Source organism: Capra hircus, chromosome 24, assembly GCF_001704415.2.
Source record: "Capra hircus breed San Clemente chromosome 24, ASM170441v1, whole genome shotgun sequence".
In the NCBI taxonomy this organism is placed as follows: domain Eukaryota; kingdom Metazoa; phylum Chordata; class Mammalia; order Artiodactyla; family Bovidae; genus Capra; species Capra hircus.
The window spans coordinates 32,785,109-32,806,804 of record NC_030831.1 but is presented as its reverse complement, the minus strand read 5'-3'; the positions used below and the strand labels follow the sequence as shown (position 1 = coordinate 32,806,804).

The following is a 21,696-nucleotide window of genomic DNA, read 5'->3' as shown; positions in this document are numbered from 1 at the left end:
CCCAACAATGGTCAAAAGACTAGTTTATAGAAGCACTGGCCTAGACAGTCAGCAAAGGGGCCATCCGCTTTCCACAAGGTATCTTTAGGAAACTTTAGAACAAGTCAATTAAAAAAAAATTGATTCAATAAATATGGACTGAATTTCAACTACCATAATTGATTTTGTGACTAAGAGGAGGCTGGATCACAAAATACTCAAGAATGTTTACAGTTGAGATACTTCAGTTTCAAAATGTTATTTCATTTCTGGAGTCTGTTTCAATACTTTAACATTTAAATCTGGGTATAAAACAAGTTTCTCTGGCCTTGCAACTCAAGAGAATTTCAGCTTAAGTTGATGCAATCTGGTTTTTTCATCATGAAAATGATGTTTTCATTAAACCAAGGAAAACAATGTTTGCCCTCCAAAGTTGATTTATGTCCATAGTCTTAAAAATGCTATCACTCTTCAGTCATGGAAGAGTAAATAAAGTTGTACTTATATGCAGAGATATAAGATCTTCAAAGGCATTCTGTTTATATGAAACATTTCATAAGTGTAATATATTAGTATCAACACAAAATAACTAAAATATATCTATACAATACAATGAAATTTCTAAAATCTATCTCCATTTCAACAGAAGCAAGCTTGGACTGATTACAATATCAATGAGTGCACTGATATTGTAATGTACCTTCTACCAACTTCCAGACTTGAATTCGGACAAACAGAGGAGTTGCAAGTTCTCTCTGCATACCCAGAATCAGCACCTAACTTAGGGCTGAGTCAGACATGCAGGTCATGAGGTTAGGTGGACAGCTGGGTATTTAATCTGCTCCTAGACATCTTCATGTTGAAATCAGCCTATAGTCTTAGAAGAAAGTCCGTACAAGTCTAAGATGAGATCCTTAAGACTAGTCCAGAGCCTTTTCAGGGACTATGCATATTTTTAAAAGTCCAACAACTTGGTTTCCTATTTTAAGCTTACTGTGGTAACTTTATGTAATTATCTGATATTGCTATCTGGTTTTGCAGCGTATTTTAAAGATTATTTTTCATTTTGATCTCTTAAATTATGAAAAGCCTGTAATTATCACTTAATAAATCTGGCTCTATATAGCAAGGAGATGAAGGTGATTATATGGCCTTGTTTTATAAGAGCTATTACTTATTTTCATTTAAATAAGTTAAAATGCATATTTAAAATTTCAAATTGCTTTCCATATTGGCTTTCTAAAATTTAGAATTCTTTGTCCAACTTCAGTAACGTAATAAATTGACTTCCTATTCTTGTTAATTTATTACCTTTACCGGATTAAGAGGAAAGCCTACAGAAACATCACACCACCAAGCCAACATGGACCGATGAACACATACCCAGAAAGCAGTCTTTCAGTTTAGAGAGAAGTTGGCCCCTTGGGCAACAGGATTTCCTCACGTCAAGCCTACTGAATGGTGTTTGGCACAGTTGGCAAGAAGGCATGACACATTAAGTTAAGGCCGACCTTACTTAACTTAGGGACAGAGTATGTATTCTCTGCTCAGCTTATCTCAAAGAATTAACTAAGACTTCATGCAATGAGGGGGCTGGAACAGATGTAAACTAATGAGGTATAGAGAGCAGGTCATGATAAGGTCATCTAAGACCTAAAGGAAATGGTCTTAAAGACAGAGAACACAGACAAAATGCAAGCTGCTGCGCGCAGTACAAGTCAGAGCCAGTTTCTTCGTCCCTGTCTCATCTGAAAGGCTGACCTAAGCCCCTCTGCAGTGTGGACAGCTAAGCAGCACAGACGCAGGGAGCACGAAATCTTCTACTAACACCTTCCCACATTCCAGAAAGGATCTAAAGCTGTTTTGCTGCCAGTAATTTTGTTGGCAGGAAATGGGAAAGCAGCCTTTCCTGACTATAACAGGAGTTTCTTGGATACTATACTAGGAAAGGTCCCGTCTTAGAACCCAGTGGATTAGGAGTCTGGCAGCAGGCAGTGCGAGGTATGGCAAGACCCCAGAGTAGCCCTGAGCGCCTGATGGCAACGGTTGATACCTGAACACAACTCTGGAGCAAAGCTGTGTCTAACAGGCTGCCTGTCACCTGGACACTGTAGTCAAGGGCTTCAGATCCCCAAAACAAGAGTCTGGGGACTATGCAAGCTGTGGTCAACAAAAAGAGAAGACACACAGAGGAGCAGATATGCAATGGATAATTAAGTATCCCTCTGCAAACACTACTCTGCCTCTTTCTGTGGCTCTAAACTTTTTAATACCATTACTGGATTAAGAGGAAAGCCTACAGAATCATCACATTGCCAAGCCAACATGGACTGATGAAAACATATCCAGGAACCAGCCCTTCAGTTTAGAGAGCAGCTGGCCCTTTAAACCACATGCGTTTTTCTAGAATGAACATAACAGTTTGTGATCTGCTTTAGCCAGTTCAATAGCCTGACTTAACTTCCTTTCAGAGTGACCTGAGATCTTTTTGACTGCTTACCCATCAGAGGGATAGAATTTCTAAGGAGAGATGAATTTCTGGTTCCTTCCTTCTCTGCGACACATAACACCTCCATGGAGGTTATTTGACATACATGCCAGTTTCCTTTCTGATTTCTTGGAGCCCAGTAAGATACCTGTACTGCAAAGAACAGTATTCCTCTCTTTCCTAAGAAGGTTTCTTCTGCTAATAAAGATTACACAGTGTCCTCAAACACAACAGTCAGGAGGAAGAAGTCTACCTCACCTTCTGAGATTTTCTTGTTCTTTCCAATAAGATAATGTCAATCATAATCCTGGGGAAAAAAAAACAAAAATCTTGGCCTTCACTCATAATAAGAGAACGCACAGTTATTGAAGAGGAACAATTTCCATGGAACATTACACCTTTAATCACTCCTGCATCCTTTGGAATATTCTACTTTGGTGGGAAGTTGGTAGACAATAGAGATTATAGGAAGAGAAATTTTTACATCTGTTTGAAACTGGCAGAATTTTCAATGTGTTCATGTGTTCTTTTGTATACTCATGTTAATACAAGTGGAAATGTGCAAAGGCCCAGAAAACGCGTTCCATGTCCACTGTAATTAGCAATAGTGCCTAGCTCTGAGCCAACAGCAGATGGGTGATTAATAAACTCTCTGGGACTATGATGATGTTAATTCTCTGCAAATTATTACATAAAAGAAACAAACAGAACTGCATTAACTAAAAGCTGGGACAGACTGTTTTACATTTCAGAATATCAATCCAGGAATTTGCCTAAGCATATAAATCTCTGTTCTTCTAAACATCTATGCAGACTCTAAATTTTAAGAAAACAATGGAGGCTCTGAAGTCAGAATATCTGGCTTGCCTGCAGGTCCTATCATTTACTTGCTAAGTGATCTTGGGCAAGTCAGTTAAGCTTTCTGTGCTTCAATCTGTTCATCTGTTGAATTGAGGATATAATAATAATTGCCCTACCTATGACTCAGAGCTATTCTGAGAATCGAAAGCTATGGAGTTTGTGAAAGTATCTTATATATATCAATTTACAATCCAAATGTACGTTGGGGCCATTAATATTATGCATCGGAAGATGCAGAAGCACTCTGGGTCTGAAGTTAACACACTACAGCCAGAAGACAGTGGCTCCTGCAAACAGTCAGACCTAGGTTCTAACATCTTGCTTCTGGACTATGCTTTTGTGAGGTGTTGCTCAAGTCAGAGATGAAGCATGGATGGGCTAAATGCTAACCAAAGCCACAAAGCTATGCTATGTCATCTAGCCAGAACCAGATGCAAAAGGAAAGCACACTATGTTGACAGTTCTCGACTGCTTTATTATCATGGTACACTTTCACCTACTAGAATTTTTCACAATCTACTTAAGGGACTCAAAGACCCAAAACATCAAAGCACAAAAGCGAGACAATATTGTGAAGGATCTGTGTTTATAAATAATCTACTTGGTTCACCCAGCCAGTCTTGCTGAAACTGGGGTTTCTCACAGCCCAGAACACACTGTTTCACTCCAGCTCTAGTAGGACACCAGGCTCCATCTCTTTGCTCTAGCACAAGTCATATTATATTCCCCATATATCGTCACAGTGTGCAGATCTGATGACAGTCATCTACGCTTTCCACATTTGTCAGATACAGAGGCAACGCTTCCTGCTCGAGAACCAGGATGTGTAATTAATGTGAGTCTTTTCCAGAAGAGCAAGGAATTGGCTCTGAGAATACTCATTACAGCAGAATGGCAGCTCATGCTTAGACTTCACATCCTGGCTGAGCACGGTGCTGCACCAACATGACTCAACAACAGGCTGTACCCCATGAATAGGACCTGTCACGTTCTACAAGGCCTGAATGCACTGTGTAAAGAGCTGTGCATGAACCACGTTTTCTGAAGATTTTAAAGGTACAAGGCAAAGAAACGGTTAAAGGATCTTTTTGTTTTGAAAACAAAGTAACTTTCCTAATTTACATCTTGCAAATCCTTACTGACATCCCTGGTAGCTCAGATGGTAGAGTCCACCTGCAATGCAGGAGGCTGGGGTTTGATCCCTGAGTTGGGAAGATCCCCTGGAGAAAAAAATAGCAACCCACTCCAGTATTCTTGCCTGGGAAATCCCATGGACAGAGTAGCCTAGCAGGCTACAATCCATGGTGTCACAAAGAGTTGGACACGACTGAGCAATTCAACAACAATAACAACTCCTTATTATTATATATGGTGCTATCCAAAATAGGAAAATCTTTCTGTGTTAACAAGCACAACAAACAATGCAGAACTCTATGTCCCCTGAGGCCGTTTTCTCCTTCAGGCAAAATTCAGGTTGGCACAGTTCCAATGGGAGACACTTCGATGTATTTGTAAAGACCAAATCCCACCGGTCATCAAAAGCCAAGATGTCCAGTCTATGAATTACCGTAATTAAGAAATGGCCAGAGTAAAGAGAATAAGGCAGACCATTAAAAGACTAAGCTACACTGACTATTTCCCAAGCACTCAGAACCTCGTGTTTATGTACATGGAAGAGAAGCAGGGTACATCTTCAAATAGAGTAAGATGCCAAGCAAGGAAATACATTTTATTAAATATTTAATTTCTTCTTTCTTCTGACATTCTGAGGATTATAAGTGCATATAAAGCAAACCTGAAATAGAAAATGGATATTTACCTAAGAGATTCAAGAAACCTAGGGATAGAAAAGAGAAGTAATGAGACCTCTGCATGGGGAAGGTAATATCAAGGGACTAAGGAATGAATAACAGGCTTCAAGCCTCTAGTCACCTCTTGTTTACACTTCTGACAACATAAGCTTACAACCGGCCACACCTTTGTAATCTTAACGAAGAAAAACTATGTTTAGATGTAACCATTACTTTAAAATGTCCTTATAAAATATAATGAAAAGGAACCATAAGAGATAGTTTTCCTTATCTCGCATTCAAAAGAAAACAATTGTATTTCAAAATAAACACTTTTATTTTAGCTACTTGTTTCCCTGAATATTCACTGGAAAGACTGATGCTCAAGCTGAAGTTCCAATATTCTGGCCATCTGATGCAAATATCTGCCTCACGGGAAAAGACCCTGATGCTGGAAAAGATGGAGGGCAGGAGGAGAAGGGGGCGACAGAGGATGAGATGGTTGGATGGCATCACCAACTCAATGGAGATGAGTTTGAGCGAACTGCGGGAGACAGTGAAGGACAGGAAGACTGGTGTGCTGCAGTCCATGGGCTCGCAAAGAGTCAAAAGTGACTTAGCAACTGAACAACAACAACCTGTTTCCCAAATTTCAAAGGCCAAAGTAAACTTCTAAAACCCATCCAAAATCCTTTTCTTATGAACTAAAAAAAAAACCAGTTCCATTTATTTACTTTTGCTTAAGGTTTATCAGTTTTCTACTAATAACAGCACCTGAGATTTAATGAGTTAAAATCACTATGATTCCTTTGCATAGATTATCTCATTGAATTATCATAACAACCCAACAAGGTAGATCCTGTTATTACATCCCTTTTACAGAAGAAGTTGGGTTTCAAAGTGATTACAACTTGCTTACAGTCAGGAATGTGGTAGATATGAGATCAAACCCAAGTAACTCTTAATAGCTACACTCTTCTAGGTCACATTTATTTCAAAGGACATACAGTGATAAGAATTACATGGTAATTATCTGCTATGTGGGAAGAATTAGAGATTTTTCTAAGAATTATCTTCCCTTTTGACAAACCTAGAAAAAAATATTTTCAACTAGTATCACATACAAAAAGCTAGTAATGGTATTACAGAGCAGCTAAAAATTAGTAAGTTGAACACTCCTAGAAAAAAATAGGCAAGATGTATTAGCAATTCACAGGAAAAAAGTACAGACAGATCACAGAAAGATTCTCAATCTCCCTCAATTCAGAAATGGGCACTTCAACAGAACAAGGGCTTGGCTTGTTCATTACTGTAACCTCAGCACTTTGAATAGAATATGGCATTAACAGTAGCTCATCAAAATATATTTGTCAAACAAATAATTTGGTACATATATATTTTTAAAAAGCAAGGGCAAGAACTGTATGCCTGCGTTTTCTATCATTAGTGTGAAAAAACAAAATTGTATGTATTGATGATTGCAATTGGGAAAAGGCAGAGGAGCTGAGAGTTTAAAAAGTGGAAGTTAAAATTTGCAAAATATACCCTATTACATTTCTGAATTTTGAACCACATGAATCACCAATTAAATATTTTTAAAGAGAATCATCTTTGCACACACACATACACACATGCATTTTTAAAGAGCTGTTGAAGAAAAACCCAACTGACTAACATCAAAGCAAATGAGACCAAAAGAATTGAAATCTGCTCATGCTGTGTGCTAAGCTGCTTAGTCATGTCCGACCCTTTGAGACCCCACGGGCTGCACCCCACCAGGCTCCTCTGTCCATGGGATTCTCTGGACAAGAATACTACCATTTCCTTCTCCAGGGGATGTTCCCGACCCGAGGATCGAACCTGTGTCTCTTGTGTCTTCTGCAAAGGCAGGTAGGTTCTCTATAACTAGCATCCTGGGAAGCCCCAGAATTTTTAACTGTAAAGTATTTCGCTTAGAATTCCTAAGCATGACCAAGTGTTACTGGAAAGAGTCTGTTTTTCCTACTGTGTTTTATAGATCCCCAAGCTCCCAAGAGGCATTTTAGGGGTCAGGGGCAAGATCAGAAGATGAACCTGTGGGCATCCAAGCCTCGGCTCTTTCTTTCAAAAGAGCAACTCCTTTTAACTGACTTTTTAAAATTGGTTGGGAAGAGGTTGAGTTCTCTAGAAAGAAGCCTCCAGGACTTCCTCAGTGGTCAAGAATCCGCCTTGTAATACAGGGTCACAGGGTCACAGGTTCCGCCTGTAATACAGGTCACCAGGGAGCTAGGATCCCCCATGCCCTGGCGCAACTAAGCCCGAGGGCCACAACTAGAGGGCTGGTATACTGCGACAACAGATCCTAAGTGCCGCAAGTAAGACTTGATGCAACCAAACACATAAATATTAAAGAAAAGAAAAAGACACCCTCAGGAAGCCTTAAAAAAAAAAAAGATGCCTCCATTTTCCTAGAGTCACTCTTGGCAGTAAGTTCAGCAAGTCCACTTTGGTTTGTGAAGATAATTATTATAAATCTTGACTCACACTACCTTTTTTCCCCTTTCTTAACATAACCCCAAGTGACCACAGCCTGCCAGCTTCTTACCCTAGATAAAGTTTTTCTTATTGTTTCAGGTTATCTTGTGAACTCTCTTTGCTGGTTGACTAACCCCCATCTGCCAAGCTGGCAATCCCTCCTCCTGGTCAAGGAATCTCCAAATATGTTTTTGCCGCGTGGAATCGGAGTGGCCTGCTGGCTCTTACTCCTCAGCGTTAGCCACTGTCATCCAACTTGCCAGTCTCCGTGTCCTCTGATGACAGAGACCCACGGTTCCAGAGACAGGATCGTGGGCGGTCTGCCCGGGCTGCAGCCCAGCGGGTCCCTGGCCCAGCTTCTCTCTTTAGAGGACACAGCACCTTCTCTCTCAACCTTCCCTCCTTGAGCTGTTACCTGTTTCCTGGTCCCGAGCACTCTTCTCGCTCGGGCTAGTGACACAGGCTGGGGTCTGCTTTGTTAATGAGCAAGGCCCCACAGGAGAGCTGCATGAGCTTCTAGTGATACTTTTTTTTTTTTTTTTTAATTACAATCCTCTGCTTTCCAGAGAAAACAAGTACTCTGAGTCAGGGAGTAACGTGAGAGCATAAATCACGGTGTCTCTGGAACCTGCATGCTTCAGTCGTGTCTGACTCTTTGTGACCCTATGGACTGTAGTGCAACCAGGCTCCTCTGTCAATGGAATTTCCCAGGCAAGAATACTGGAGTAGGTTGCCAAGCCCTCTTCCAGGGGATCTTCCCAACCCAGGGATCGAACCTGAGTCTCTTGTGTTTCCTGCATTGGCAGGCAAGTTCTTTACCACTAGCACCACCTGGGAAGCCCCAGGCACTACCTCAAATCTGGCTAATTCTGGGCAAGGCTCTTCCCCCTATGTCCTTAGGTGTCTCTAGACCCCTGGTCACTACATGACAAGGAGCTACCCTAAACATTTCCTGACAGACAAGGGTGTTTTTCTGCCCCGGGTACCTTCGGGCCTCTGAGTGGGGTGACTTGCTAGTAATTGTATGTGTGCGTGTGTGCTCAGTAATGCCTCGCTCTTTGCAACCCCCTGGAATGTAGCCCACCAGACTCCTCTGTCCATGGGATTTTTCAGGCAAGAATACTGGACTGAGGTGCCATTTCCTTCTCCAGGGGATCTTCCCAATCCAGGGACTGAACCCACATCTCCTGCTTTGACAGGTTGATTCTTTACTGCTGAGCCACCAGGGAAGTTCAGGTGGGTTTGTACTACTGATAAAATATATCAGAAGCTGAATAATTTTTATACACAACTAACAACATTTTCTCAGTATAATCCTACTTCTTGGCAGACTGCCTTAACTTATATTCTCAACCTTTCTGTTTGACTTCAACATGTCAGGATATTCTTCACACACAGAAAACAGCTGTTATTCAGTCACCCAATAATTCTAAAGTAGTCACGAGGGATAAACCAAGGGTAAACTAAGGGATTGTCTAGAGTCTGAATCTACCACTTCAGCAAACTAAACATTTAAGATTCTTGGCCACATTTATGAAAGAATGCAAGGCTTTTATTCAGGTAAATACATCAAGAACAAGTACATTAATTAGAGTCAGATAAAACTTAGTCCCTATCACATTTCTGTTGTAAAAAACCCTTCTTTATTTTAAAGTTGCAAAGGTATTTTTACATTTTCTTATGAAAATTTTATTAAGTTCTGGCCTTACACATTTATGTTTGGTTCATTTAGAATTTAATTTATATTTGTGAAATAGAGGGCCATTTCCTTTTTTTTTTTTTTTCCTGTATTAAATGATTCTCCCAGCAGCACTAACCTAACAGTCCATTTTTTCCCTCCACAATCTGCTATGTTGCCTCTCTTACATATACCAGGTTTCCTTATACGTCTGGGTCTTTGGGCCTTTTACTTTCATTCTTCAGATCAGTCTTGCCTGCAGGACAATTCTGCACTAAAGATTTGTAATCAACTTGGCATTTAGTCAGGCAAATGCCTTCCCTCCCTCAAACCAGGTTCTTGAGCAGTATCTTGGCTCCTCAAAGCCCTCTGAGTTTAAAGATATAGCTCAGAAACCATTTTTCAACTTCCAAGGTAAAGTGCAACTTCACTTAAAAGCATGTTTGAGTCTATAGATCAATATGGTAAATCAAACTTATGACAATGACTTTTCCTTCTTGATAAGTTTTATATCTTTCAGTACTTATTTCAAGGTAAGTGACTTTTTAATAAATATTCTAAAATCGACCTCCACCCCCAGGTTTAACTGCAGTTTTTGTCTGTTGATGGTGCACAGAAACGTATTAATAGTTAGCTGACTTTGCAGCAAAGCAACCTTGCCAAACTTTCATCGTAACTATAATGATTTGTCTGCGGACATCTATGGTTCTGTTTATTCCTAAATCTGGGGGCTGTGTTATGTCTCTAGCCATGGCCTCCAAACAATGTTGAGCAGAAAAGGTGACGGCAGGCATCCTTCTCTTATCCCTGAAATTAGGGCTGTTGTTTATAGTTCATTATCAAGTATTTATTTGTTCCAACTTTTAGCCAGATTAAAGGAGTTCTCTTCCATTTGTGATTTGCTAATGTTTATTAATCATGAATGCCTAATTTCATTGAACGTTTTTTCTTTATTAGGATGATCATAGGCTTTTATCTTTTAATCTAGTAATACTGGGAATACCATTTATAGCATCATAACATGAATCCAACATTTCAGATTCTGACTAGCCTGTTCTACGTTAGTATCTTTCACATTATATATATCCAGATTAGATAAATATCAGTATCTGTACCAGTTATACCAACTTAGGTCAAACTCCTAAAACGTTAAAAGAGGAGAGCTCAGAGTAAGTGTAATAAATTGGGCCCAAGACTAGAGAACTGATCCCGCAGAACACAGACCACCGAGATGACAAGAAGCCCTATAAACATAAACCTGACCAGTATGGTGAAAGGTAACCTTCCACAAGGCAACTCAATGTATTTTCTGGAAAAAAGTGCCATCAAAACAAAGCACTTATTTTGTATGTTTTCCATCTCTGCACTATTTTTGGTTCTAGGTCTTAAATCAGTCTCTGATTCTGTTGATATTTCTCTACAACTAACCTAAAAGCCCAAAGACACGCACAGAACCACAGAAAAGATCAACGGCCAGCAGAGTACACAGCCTATCAGGAATTCAGAGTGAATTAAAAAACACAAAATACTTTTTCTCCGCAAGTCTAATCATATCAAAAGACATTGTAGAAGTTTCGTAAACTTCAATATGGTAGAAAAACCATGTTTTCAAGATTTCAGTTAGCGATCACAAGACTTTCAGAGTGAGAGGAGAACTCAGTTCATTTAGTCCAAATTTTTATTTAAGAGATGAGTTAATTTACCTAGTCAACAGATGAATTATTTTTGTGGTAATCATCACGTAGGATGGATTAAAGATCCATAATATCTCTATTTTAATTATCGTAGAAATAAACTCAATGAGTCTGGCATACCTTGTTTTACATTAAATGACCACGACATAGGCCTTACAGCTTATGATTCTCTGGGTCAGAGATTTTTCAAACTGCACTCCATGATGTCATCCTATAAGAGGGTAGAAAAGGGAACAAGAGGGCAGAGGTTCTCCAGAGTTAAGCAGATCGTTGTTGAGGAGAAGGAGAGTAAACAGAGTTAAAAGAGGTCACTTACACTGAGTGCCGCCCGTGTGGTGGGCACTCTCCTAGGGACTCCATGCTGACACACCAGAGAGGAACAGAGTCTGCAGTGGCTTCATAAGTTATATTTGGGGGGAACCTGTTGTTTCCATAATCCACCCTACAGAAAGTAAAGCCTAAGTACTTCCGTTGGCTAACAACATGAAATAGATAAGGCGACTTCAAGTACAGCAGGGGACCAGAGGCGGTTGGGGCAGGGGGTTTAAGGGAAGAGACTTCCACATCTGTGCCATTTTGGGTTGGACTAATAAGAGAGAACACAGACTACATGAATATAGTATTAATATAATAAATTTCTGTCAGATGCAAAATAATTCCTGTTATGATGCATTATGGCACACACACAAACAGGCTCCCAGGCTTTTCAAAAGCCAAGAAATTCCCCCTTCAGCCACAGGCTCTGACAGCATCTAATAAGCACAGTGTTCCTTCCGATATCTTAACGAGTCTCTCTCACTACTTGTGTACTTCTTTGAACATTCCAAAGATTTCTCCTGTGTTGTCACTAGACCGTCACGATGTATGTTAAACAGTTAAAGGCTGTCTTCTCTTTAGAGGCCAGGAAACTGAGATCTGCTGGGTTTACACTTAGGTACTTTATGGCCTGCACAGAACTGAGTCCCAGACCATAAAGGAGAGGGTAGCAACTGCAGCGCAGAGTCAGGATGGGCCTTCACGGCTCAGGACAACAGCTGCCGTGATAACCTCCATCAGAAGACAAACACCAACAAGCATGTTTAGAAGACACCCTCTAACTGCACAGAAGAAAACTCTGGTCTGTTTTCTAAAACTCACTGATTTTTTTCAAATAAGTACAAAGAAAAAACATTCCTTGTTAACATGGGGCAGATACATATCAGAAGTGCTGAGTACCGTTTTTCAGTACAACAACAGTTGAGACCAATGGTAGCCAGAATCCTATAGAGAAATGAAGTTAAAGCTATACAAATCTATAAATATTAAACAACAGTAAAAAAAAAAACAACCTATCTTGTAGAAATTAATAACTACTTATCCCCAAAGTGCTTTTTACAATGACAACAGAATATAGTTTTCACTGACAATTTGATAAAATATTGTACCCTATGAATACCAGCATGTACACAAGGCACTGTGCCTATAAACTTGTGTGAAACCAGAGAACTCGAGTGTCTGTGACATCTCATTAAATTGGGACAATCTCTAGGACTAAATCATCAAGGGAATAAAAAAACAATACTAATGTTATTAAACAGTATTAAAGGGCTATGTTCAACAAACCCCAGGTCTTAATAAAAGTCTTTGTTTAAATGTAACTAAATTGTTTCAATAAGCAGGCAATATTACCATCCATTGTTAACAAAACCAACAGGAAGATCAAATGACAAGAAACTAAAATAGCATTGAGAGGCAGAGTCATTAAAGATGCATGCTCAAAAAAAGGAAGCCAGCATCACTTTCAACAGGGAGCTCTGAAGAGCCTTTCTAAACAGCCAGTTGAAGGATTTACGGTTCTCTTAAAATCATGGTAGCCAAAACCACATTTTGAGCTTAGTTCCTGCAATGGCAGCTGATGATGTTCTTTCTGTAAATGGACAAAGTATTTAAGTCGAATCCTTTCCTTGAGGTGCTAGAGCAATATACACGTTCAGCAGAGAGGAAAAAGCAAAATAAAAAATGACGACTCGGCCACACACTTTGGTTTACAAACCCAAATGCGCTTGAGAACAGAGGCGGCAGTGTTGGCTGGGAAAGGCCTTCCTACCTGTGTTTTTTGATGCCATTGGAGAGCGCGTCTCCACCACCACAGTCCTTGCCTTCGGACATTCTGTGCTGTCTACTGCTCGGGGCTTCTGCTTCCTCGTCAAAGGAGTGCGTGGTCACTGCTTCCAGTCTGCTCAGGGACCCTTCGGACTCGGAATCTGTGGCAGAGCAGGTTCACAGTCAATGAACTGGGCTTTGGTGCGAGGCTGCCGTAACAATGGATTCCCTCCCTTCGTGCATCAGGCTTTGAAACTTAAGCAGCCTACTTTGTCCTTCAACAATCCAGCCGTTACCTCCTCCTCAGGGATTTCAGAGAACCTGCACCCAGTAAGGCTGAAGGGGATTTAGAAAATGGATACAGGATTATATAAACTTACAATTAAACAGATTTCATACATTAAAAGAGACTTTACAAAGATTACCTAATTCTTTAGGAAACTGTATTCAGTGGTGTCCCCTCTAAAAGAAGCTGTTTTTTCCCTTCCCTTTTCAAAGCAGTTTAAACATAACTTTGAAAAAGCTTTTTAAAAAAATTCATATATAAAGAAAAAGTTACAGTTGGCTGTACTTGGGGAAAGCATACATTTCATATGATACTAGAGGTACAAAGGTAATTTTTAAATACTTAAAAAAACACTTCTGGTTTTTATATTTCTTAAATTCTCAACAGCAACAGCCTGAAGTAGCCATAGAGAATCTAACTATGAGGCAGGCATTTTTAGGAATGAAAATGCCACATTCCCAACTGCCTGTGTATTGAGTGTGGAGCCATCTGCCTGATCGGGAATAGCAGGACAACTTCTTTTCATACAATACGGTATAGTTTTCAGGCGCACACACATGGCCTTCCTTTCCTTTCAGCATCTCCAAGGTGCTCTGGGGTTAATGAGTGTGCTGACGCTCTCCTGGTTTGTTAGTTGGGTTTTCAGACTCTTTAACGTTCTGCATATATATAAATTTAACATATATATATATGCATATATATATAATGTTCTGCGTAACATTCAAAGTAGCAGCCACTCAATCTCCAAGAGACTTTAAAAGATGCCTACCTTTATATTAATAAGTAAATTCCAGATAACGTGCAACTATCCTTCAGCAGATGACCATACACACAACTGTCCTCTGCTCTAGGGAAGTCCTCCTACATACATGCAAGCAAACTCCCTATTTAAACAGAAGTTCCACCCATCTGCCTAGTATGTACTATGGTGCTCAGGAAACAGTACTTTCTTTTCCCACTACTACATTCTGCAGTTCAGCCCAAACCATGGGCCCTTCTTTATATCACATTGGAATTGATTAGTAACAATTGCTGCAAAGCTGCAGGTTGCCCAGCACACCTTAAACTCTGGACCCTCGGAATGGTGCAAGTTATCTGCCCAAAAACTCAGTACTAGGGAAGTTATCTTCATTTCCTATAAACATAGCTTTTTGTCCTGACATATACCTTATAGCAATGAAAAATATTTTAATGTTAAGTTTAAGGGATATTTATTTTTCACTGTCAATTTTGGCAGGTAGTAACATTTTATTGTAAAACACTGAAAATCTGCATAGCCAGTGACAGGAGACGGTTATTCCTTTGATGAAATAAGCAGCTGCTAAAATTATAATAAAATAGAAAAATACTTTTAACATAATACTAAGACCAAAAAAAAAAAAATCAGGCTACCATTTTACAACTCTACAATACAAGTAAAAAAAAAAATTTAATTTTATTCTGCCTTAAAGAAAAATCAGTCTGGTTCAGGTAAACAGGTTAAACGTCCAAACGAGAACAGTGAAGTGACAGAAGTTTGTCCTGGGCACAGTGAGGCCAAGAGGGGAACAGTCCATTTGCTGGGGCAAGCAAAGGATACAGGAGAGGTGCTATCTCCCCAAAATTGGGTTCATCTCTCAGTGGGTATCAAGCAGAGAGAGACAACCAAGCCAGAGAGTGGGAGAAGGAAGGAGTTTTTAACTGCAGCAAATAAAGAAAACACCAGGGATCTTTCTCAAGGCAACGTCTCCCCAACACCAAAACTAGGAAAGTTTTAAGCTAAGTGTGCACGCATCAGCATCAAGCGGCCTGGGCAGTATATGCCTATTCATGAAGGGGTCTTGAGCAGAGGAGAATTTCTGCACAGAACTGGGGCAAATGTTGACAGGACTCCAAGCTTCAGCTGACTTAAGTTATGAGGGTCAGAAAAGGCCAAGAGCATCTTTCCTTAGGTTCCAGTTGATCTTGTGGTTGATGGCTCAAGGCAGAGGGAGGGGTGTTGGAATTCTACAAAAGAGCTCAAAGTGCTTCTGGCTAATGTTTACTTTGAAAACAGAACTGGGAGTCTTTACAATTGATTTATTAACTTTGTTAGTGTAACTTCTCTTGCCTGATAACAGTTCTGTTTCATTCCCTTTGATCATTAATTACTGAGACCTGCTCAAGGGCAAGCATTTCAGGCCAGGTTTAGCTCTTCCCCTGTGGCTCAGCTGGTAAAGAATCCGCCTGCAATGCGGGAGACCTGGGTTCCATTCCTGGGTTGGGAAGATCCCCTGGAGAAGGGAATGGCTACCCACACCAGTATTCTGACCTGGAGAATTCCATGGACTGTATAGCCCATGGGGTTGCAAAGAGTTGGACACAACTGAGTGACTTTCAGTTTCACTTTAGATCACAAAACAGCTTAGGCCCAAGAAAGCCATGCCCAGTCCGGTTCATTTTCTTTGGGTACCAGCCACCCTCACCTTAGCTGCCTACAATGGTATGGCAGGTAAGTCTCAAAACAATGAACGTTGTGCTGAGAGAGGAGTTTTCAGAGGAAGCAGCATGAGGCACAACCCTGACCCAAGAGGTGAGTGGTCTTGGCGGGTAGACCGGCGTGGTTTGTTCACGTCTACATTTTCCTGTTTCATGTGAAAAAAGAATTTCAAGTGCCAAATAAAATAATTTTGCCTTTATTGGTTAGTATTATTCATGATGGATTGTTACTTTATAATTTAGATGTCAGGAAAACCAAAACGCATTGAAGCAAAAGCTTCAAGCATTTACTGAACATCACTCTGCACAGGATACTGTGTTTGCTATTGAAGGGATACAAATCTTAAGATGGGGACAAATCTACCTCAAAAGAAAATTCTTAACAGAAAGCAGATACACAGTAAACACTAAACAAGAGGTAAGGCAGAAAGAGCTGCTGTGAAGTAAAGACTTGACTCAAAATAAGATTTCACCTTACTGACCACCAGCTGGAGACCAACCACCTTCACCCAAGCATGGGAGCGCTATGCTTTACCCCTAGAGACACACGTCAGATGGCAATATAGACTCTGATCGCTCCACTTGACTTCCTCTTTCTGCCCCCTCTCCTAGGCTCTCTCCCTGTTCCTCCCAACTCTTCCTTGTCTCCTCCATGCTCCCAACCTCCTTCTCCCTCTAACAGAATCAGGCTATGCCCACCCTTCCCCTGAAGGGCTCTACCAAAGGTCACCAACTACCTCCATATCGCAGTCAGTCCAGTGATCATCTGTGAATTCTTATGGTGACTCATCTACCACATCTGACACTGCTTAATTCATTCTTCTCTTTATCTCGTGCAAGGCATGGGAGGACTCAAGGAACAGTAAGATCCGGTCCCTGTCCACCGTTAAGCAGAGGCAGACTGTTTTGTGAACACGTGAGTTCAGTGAATTTTTTTTCCTGGTGCCAGAACAGAAGTCTGCATGGGGGCAATGGGTCACACAGGCGGTATCAGCCAACTTCACCCAGTGAGGGACCGGGTGTCTAGAGGAGATTGTGACTGATGGTTGAGCTGAGTAAGCTGACAAGGAGTAAGAGTGGGGGTAGCGGAGAGAGTTACAATAGAGGAACTGTCCTCTATTGAGCAAAGGGAACGGACGGTCCACGGCAGGGAGAAGAGAACATTTGGGGAGGCGGAAGTGGACGACACAAGAAAGGAGTGGTGATGGGGCGGCTGGGTGGACATGAAGCTATGACTCAGCCATGAAGCTGACCACTCAGGGTGAACAAAAATCAGGGGCAGGCAGTGGGACAAGGAGGGTATAAAATGAAGCAGGAACAGGGTAGTACCCCAGTACCTGCCATGAGGTTCTTACACCTGCCAGAAGCAAATCGCCCGGTCATCTCTAAGCATTCTAGCTTCAGAAGGAAATGAGATCGATGACGTGATTCACAGTGTCCTCGAGATAAAAACTTGTTGATGGAGAACAAAAAGCTCAGTTGCTAATAAGAACCTACTATATAGCACAGGGAACTCTACTCAGTGCTCTGTGGTGACCTAAATGGGAAGAAAATCCAAGTAAGAGGGATACACATATATGTATAGCCAATTCGCTTTGTTGTACAGCTGAAACTAACAACACTGTAAAACAACTATACTTCAGTAAATGTTAAGTTCAAAAACTCAGTTACCTCTAGTATTATGTATATAGTACTACATGCTTAGACTTACTTTGTTGACAATAAGATTGTTGTTTAGTTGTTAAATCGTGTCCAGCTCTTTGGCAACCCCATGGACTGTAGCCTGCCAGCCTCCTCTGTCCAGGGATTCTCCAGGCAAGAATACTGGAGTGGGTTGCCATTTTCTTCTCCAGGGAATCTTTCAAACTTGCATCTCCTGCACTGCACTCTTTACCACTGAGCCACCTGGGAAGCCCACTGGCAATAGGGAGCCAACCTCAACTTCTATGCCTTCATAGTATGAGTCGTACCAATCTGCCTCCAGCAAAGCATCCTTTCATTCGCAGACCCACGGATTCAGATATATTTAAATTCAAACATGTTTACCGGAGTAGCAAAGGTCACAGCCACTGTGGAGGTTTATTGATTAAGAAGGCGAAGCCTGCCTATAAGATTAATTTTCAAGTGACAGATCTTAGTGCAACTAAGGTGATAATTCAATCTTAAAACATCAGATTTTTCAATTTTGCCTGAACATACACGTATCAAATAGACCAGACATTATCTGCCATTCAGTGTTACTGGGCAACACAGTAATGCCTTAGTGGAAAGTATCAAGTATTGGAAAGACTGTGCTTAATGCGTCATACGGTGGTCACGATAGTAACAGAGTACTGTACATGCTTTAAAAACAAACAGGGCCACAGAGGTGGGGAGTTACTGGTAAGTGGGTACAGTTTCATTTGGGAGATGATGGAAAAGTTCTGCCAACGGATGGCAGTGTTGGTTGCACAATCATGTGCTGGATGCAACTGAACTACATGCTTAAAAATGGCTAAAATGGTATATACACTATGTATGTGAAGTCCCTCACTCGTGTCCGACTCTCTGTGATCCCACGGACTGTAGCCTACCAGGCTCCTCCATCCATGGAATTCTCCAGGCAAGAGTACTGGAGTGGGTTGCCATTTCCTTCTCCAGGGGACCTTCCTGACCTGGGGATCAAACCCAGGTATCCTGCACTGCAGGCAGACGCTTTACCGTCTGAGGTACCAGGGAAGCCCATACATTATGTATATTTTACCACAATAAAACCAAAACAAAACTCAAACAAGCAAACAAAAACCTGTCAAGCCAAAGCCACATATCCATCATGCTAGATGTGTGGACTATATTCTCGTCCTGTCATCTCTCACCTCAACTCCAATGACGAAGCAAAGCCACACAGACACAGAGCAATCTTGATGGATTTTTATACAGGTATATTTTTAAACACAGTAGCAGAGATTTTAACAAAATCCATAGCGAGATTTTGAACAAAATTAGTCTTTCACTCTTCCTTTTATTTCCCACAAGATAAATGCTCTAGTTCATGTACAAGCATTTAAGGCAGACAAAATCTCTGCCTGATTATCTTCCCAATTAAATCAACAGTCTTAGTAGAAAGCTTGTTTACAAGTCTCTGATGGCCCAGATCTTGAAAGCTCTGTCCAAGTTGGGGACTTAAAATTATTTCTAACACATTTTGGATTGAACACTATCCCCTTTCAACCAAACATCATGGAAGCCAACTGCTGTGATTGGGTTAACTTGGCTTTGGAAACTTCGCTCATCAAGTTGTATAAGATATACAACTTGTATGTCAATCATATCTCAATAAAGTGGCTTACAAAAAACCCTTCAGATTAAGAGGATCATTACCTCTATGCTACTTTTTTTGAGTTATTCCTATTAAAAGGCTGAAGGTAGAGGTCATAAAGTTAACAATAGAAACAAGCCAACGATTCTTATGTTCTCCTGATAAACATTTTTTTAACATGACCTTTGAAAACTAGCTTGAGAACAAACAGTACAAAGGAGCAAGATGTGGAAGACTGTGGATAGTGTCCAAATAACCCCTCCCCGTTACTTAAGGTTAACAGGAAATGGTCAAGAGGCACACACGCTCAATTTAATACCTTCATTGTTTATGGTTTCCCCAAGAACCAGGCATGTTCTAAGAATGTCCAAGGTAACCCAAAGTAACCCAACCTGAAACTATCAGTGCTAAATTTTTATTCAGCTTTAAAATACAATTTTACAGACTAAAAAAATAACATAGTAAACACAAAGGACACAAGGAAAATCAATGAGGCCTACCACATTCAAAATAAATTGTAAACAGAAAATCAGGAATCAGGATGAGTCCAGAAGGGGCTGCCAGGAGATTGCTACAATAACCTACAGAGGAAGTGACAAAAGCTTGAAACAGAATCTTGGCAGCAAGCGACAACAGTCAGAGCCATTCTAGACATATCCTCCCCAAATGAGGCGCAAGGTCAAAATGAACCAAATGGTATAGTGTTGATTACCACAGAGTCTTTTTTTAAAAGGACTGGCATGTCCCCAAGCAACTAAATCTACTACTGTTTTCCGCAACTTGCAAAATCTGCACATGTAATTGCAGATGAGGAATTATTCAAAATGTGGTGTATGGGCTATTGAAAATTTTATCTGTTTTGGATGACTAAATTTGGAGCTTCCCATTTGTCTTGTTGACATTCTTAAAATCATTTTCAAGGTCACCTATGCATACATTCTACAAAGAAAATAATTCTAGAACTAAGGACCAGTTACAAAGCAATTCATACCAATGAAAATGAAGTATTTTCATGTGATTTCAGTTTAATAAATCAACGTTCACCAAATAGCCACCACATACCAGGTAAAGGGCTTGTTGCTGAAACAGTTTAGAAAGATTAATGAGATATGGGTGGTGCCCTCCAAGTAGTCAAAGTCCAAGCTAGTGAAAGACACACAAGTAAACAAATGTTTACACAAAGTGTGGGAAGAGCTGAAGAAGTCACTCTTAGGGGAACCAGGGAAAGTTTCCATGCAGAGATGGCATTTGAGCTGCCATGATAACTAAGAATTCAAGGCAAGGAAAGAGAATACCAGGGGTGAGGGGAACAGCAAACAGTCCAATGGCCTGAAAGAGCAAGGTGTGTGTCCAAGAACATCTGGCACGGCCAGAGAGGAGGGCAGCCAGGAGGGAAAGATGTGGTCATCAGAGATAAAGCTGCAAAGTGGGTCAGATCACAGAGTCTATACTGACCCTGTAAGTACGGAGTATGGAGCCGCTGGATGCTCTGTCAGGGAGAGGTTAAGACCCATTTGAGACTTTACAGACAACTCTGAGCTTCCCTGGTGGCTCAAACAGTAAAGAAACCACCTGCAACTCAGGAAACCTGGGTTTGATCCCTGGGTTGGGATGATCCCCAGGCAAGAATAATGGAGTGAGTAACTCCAGTATACTTGCCTGGAGAATTCCATGGACAGAGGAGCCTGGCGGGCTACAGTCCATGGCATCTCAGAGTTGAGACACGACTGAGCAACTAACATTTTCACCTTCTGATGCATCAGCATCCCAGGGCCACTGTAACAATGACTATAACTTAATGGATTCACTGACCATGAACACTGGGGGAGAAACAGAAAGACAAGAAGACAACTAGATACTCAGAAATGGGGAGGATGTGAGGAAAGCAGGTAAGAGATGACTTTCACATTTGTAGCTTGCACGGTTGGTAGACGAGGAAGCCATCAGCCAAGACAGGCAAGGTCAGGATGACAAGGGGGCAGGTCAGGATGACAAGTCCAGTTTCCATTATTTGGAGTTTGAGATGCTTTGGGCCAAAGTAGGACTTTTCAGTAAACAGATGCAAAGTCTAAGAACATCACTATCCTCCACAACCAACTCATCCTCAAGTTCAATTTAGCCTTTGAAATGTACCCCCAAATTTTTTTCACTCAAATATCTTCACTCCTAATCTGTGCCGAAATCTATGCCAGTTGCAAGGGGTGCAAAGTTCTTCAAGGAATGTTCTATCTGCTTGAGTGACAGGGCAGGGAAAAAAAAAACAATCGTATAAAATGTCAACTACAGGAAATACTATGGCACTACGATGCATGGAAAACTCAGCAGTGGCTGCGGGACTGGAAAAGGTCAGTTTTCAGTCCAATCCCAAAGAAAGGCAATGCCAAAGAATGCTCAAACTACCACACAATTCCACTCATCTCACACACTAGCAAGGTAATACTCAAAATTCTCGAAGTCAAGCTTCAAAAGTACATGAACCATGGAACTTGCAGATGTTCAAGCTGGATTTGGAAAAGGCAGAGGAACCAGAAATCAAATTGGCAACACCTGTTGGATCATCAAAAAAGCA

At 40.9% G+C, this 21,696-nt stretch overlaps 1 protein-coding gene across 6 annotated transcripts in view; it reads right to left on the bottom strand.

Annotated features, from left to right (window-relative positions):
• Nucleotides 1-21,696, bottom strand: part of OSBPL1A (oxysterol binding protein like 1A) — a 220,225-nt gene that overhangs the window by 54,308 nt on the left and 144,221 nt on the right. For all 6 annotated transcript variants that reach the window (XM_005697037.3, XM_018039467.1, XM_018039466.1 and 3 more), the window contains one exon: nt 13,091-13,247. In XM_005697037.3, the coding sequence (XP_005697094.2) occupies nt 13,091-13,247 (157 nt within the window). The remainder of the gene's footprint in view (nt 1-13,090; nt 13,248-21,696) is intronic.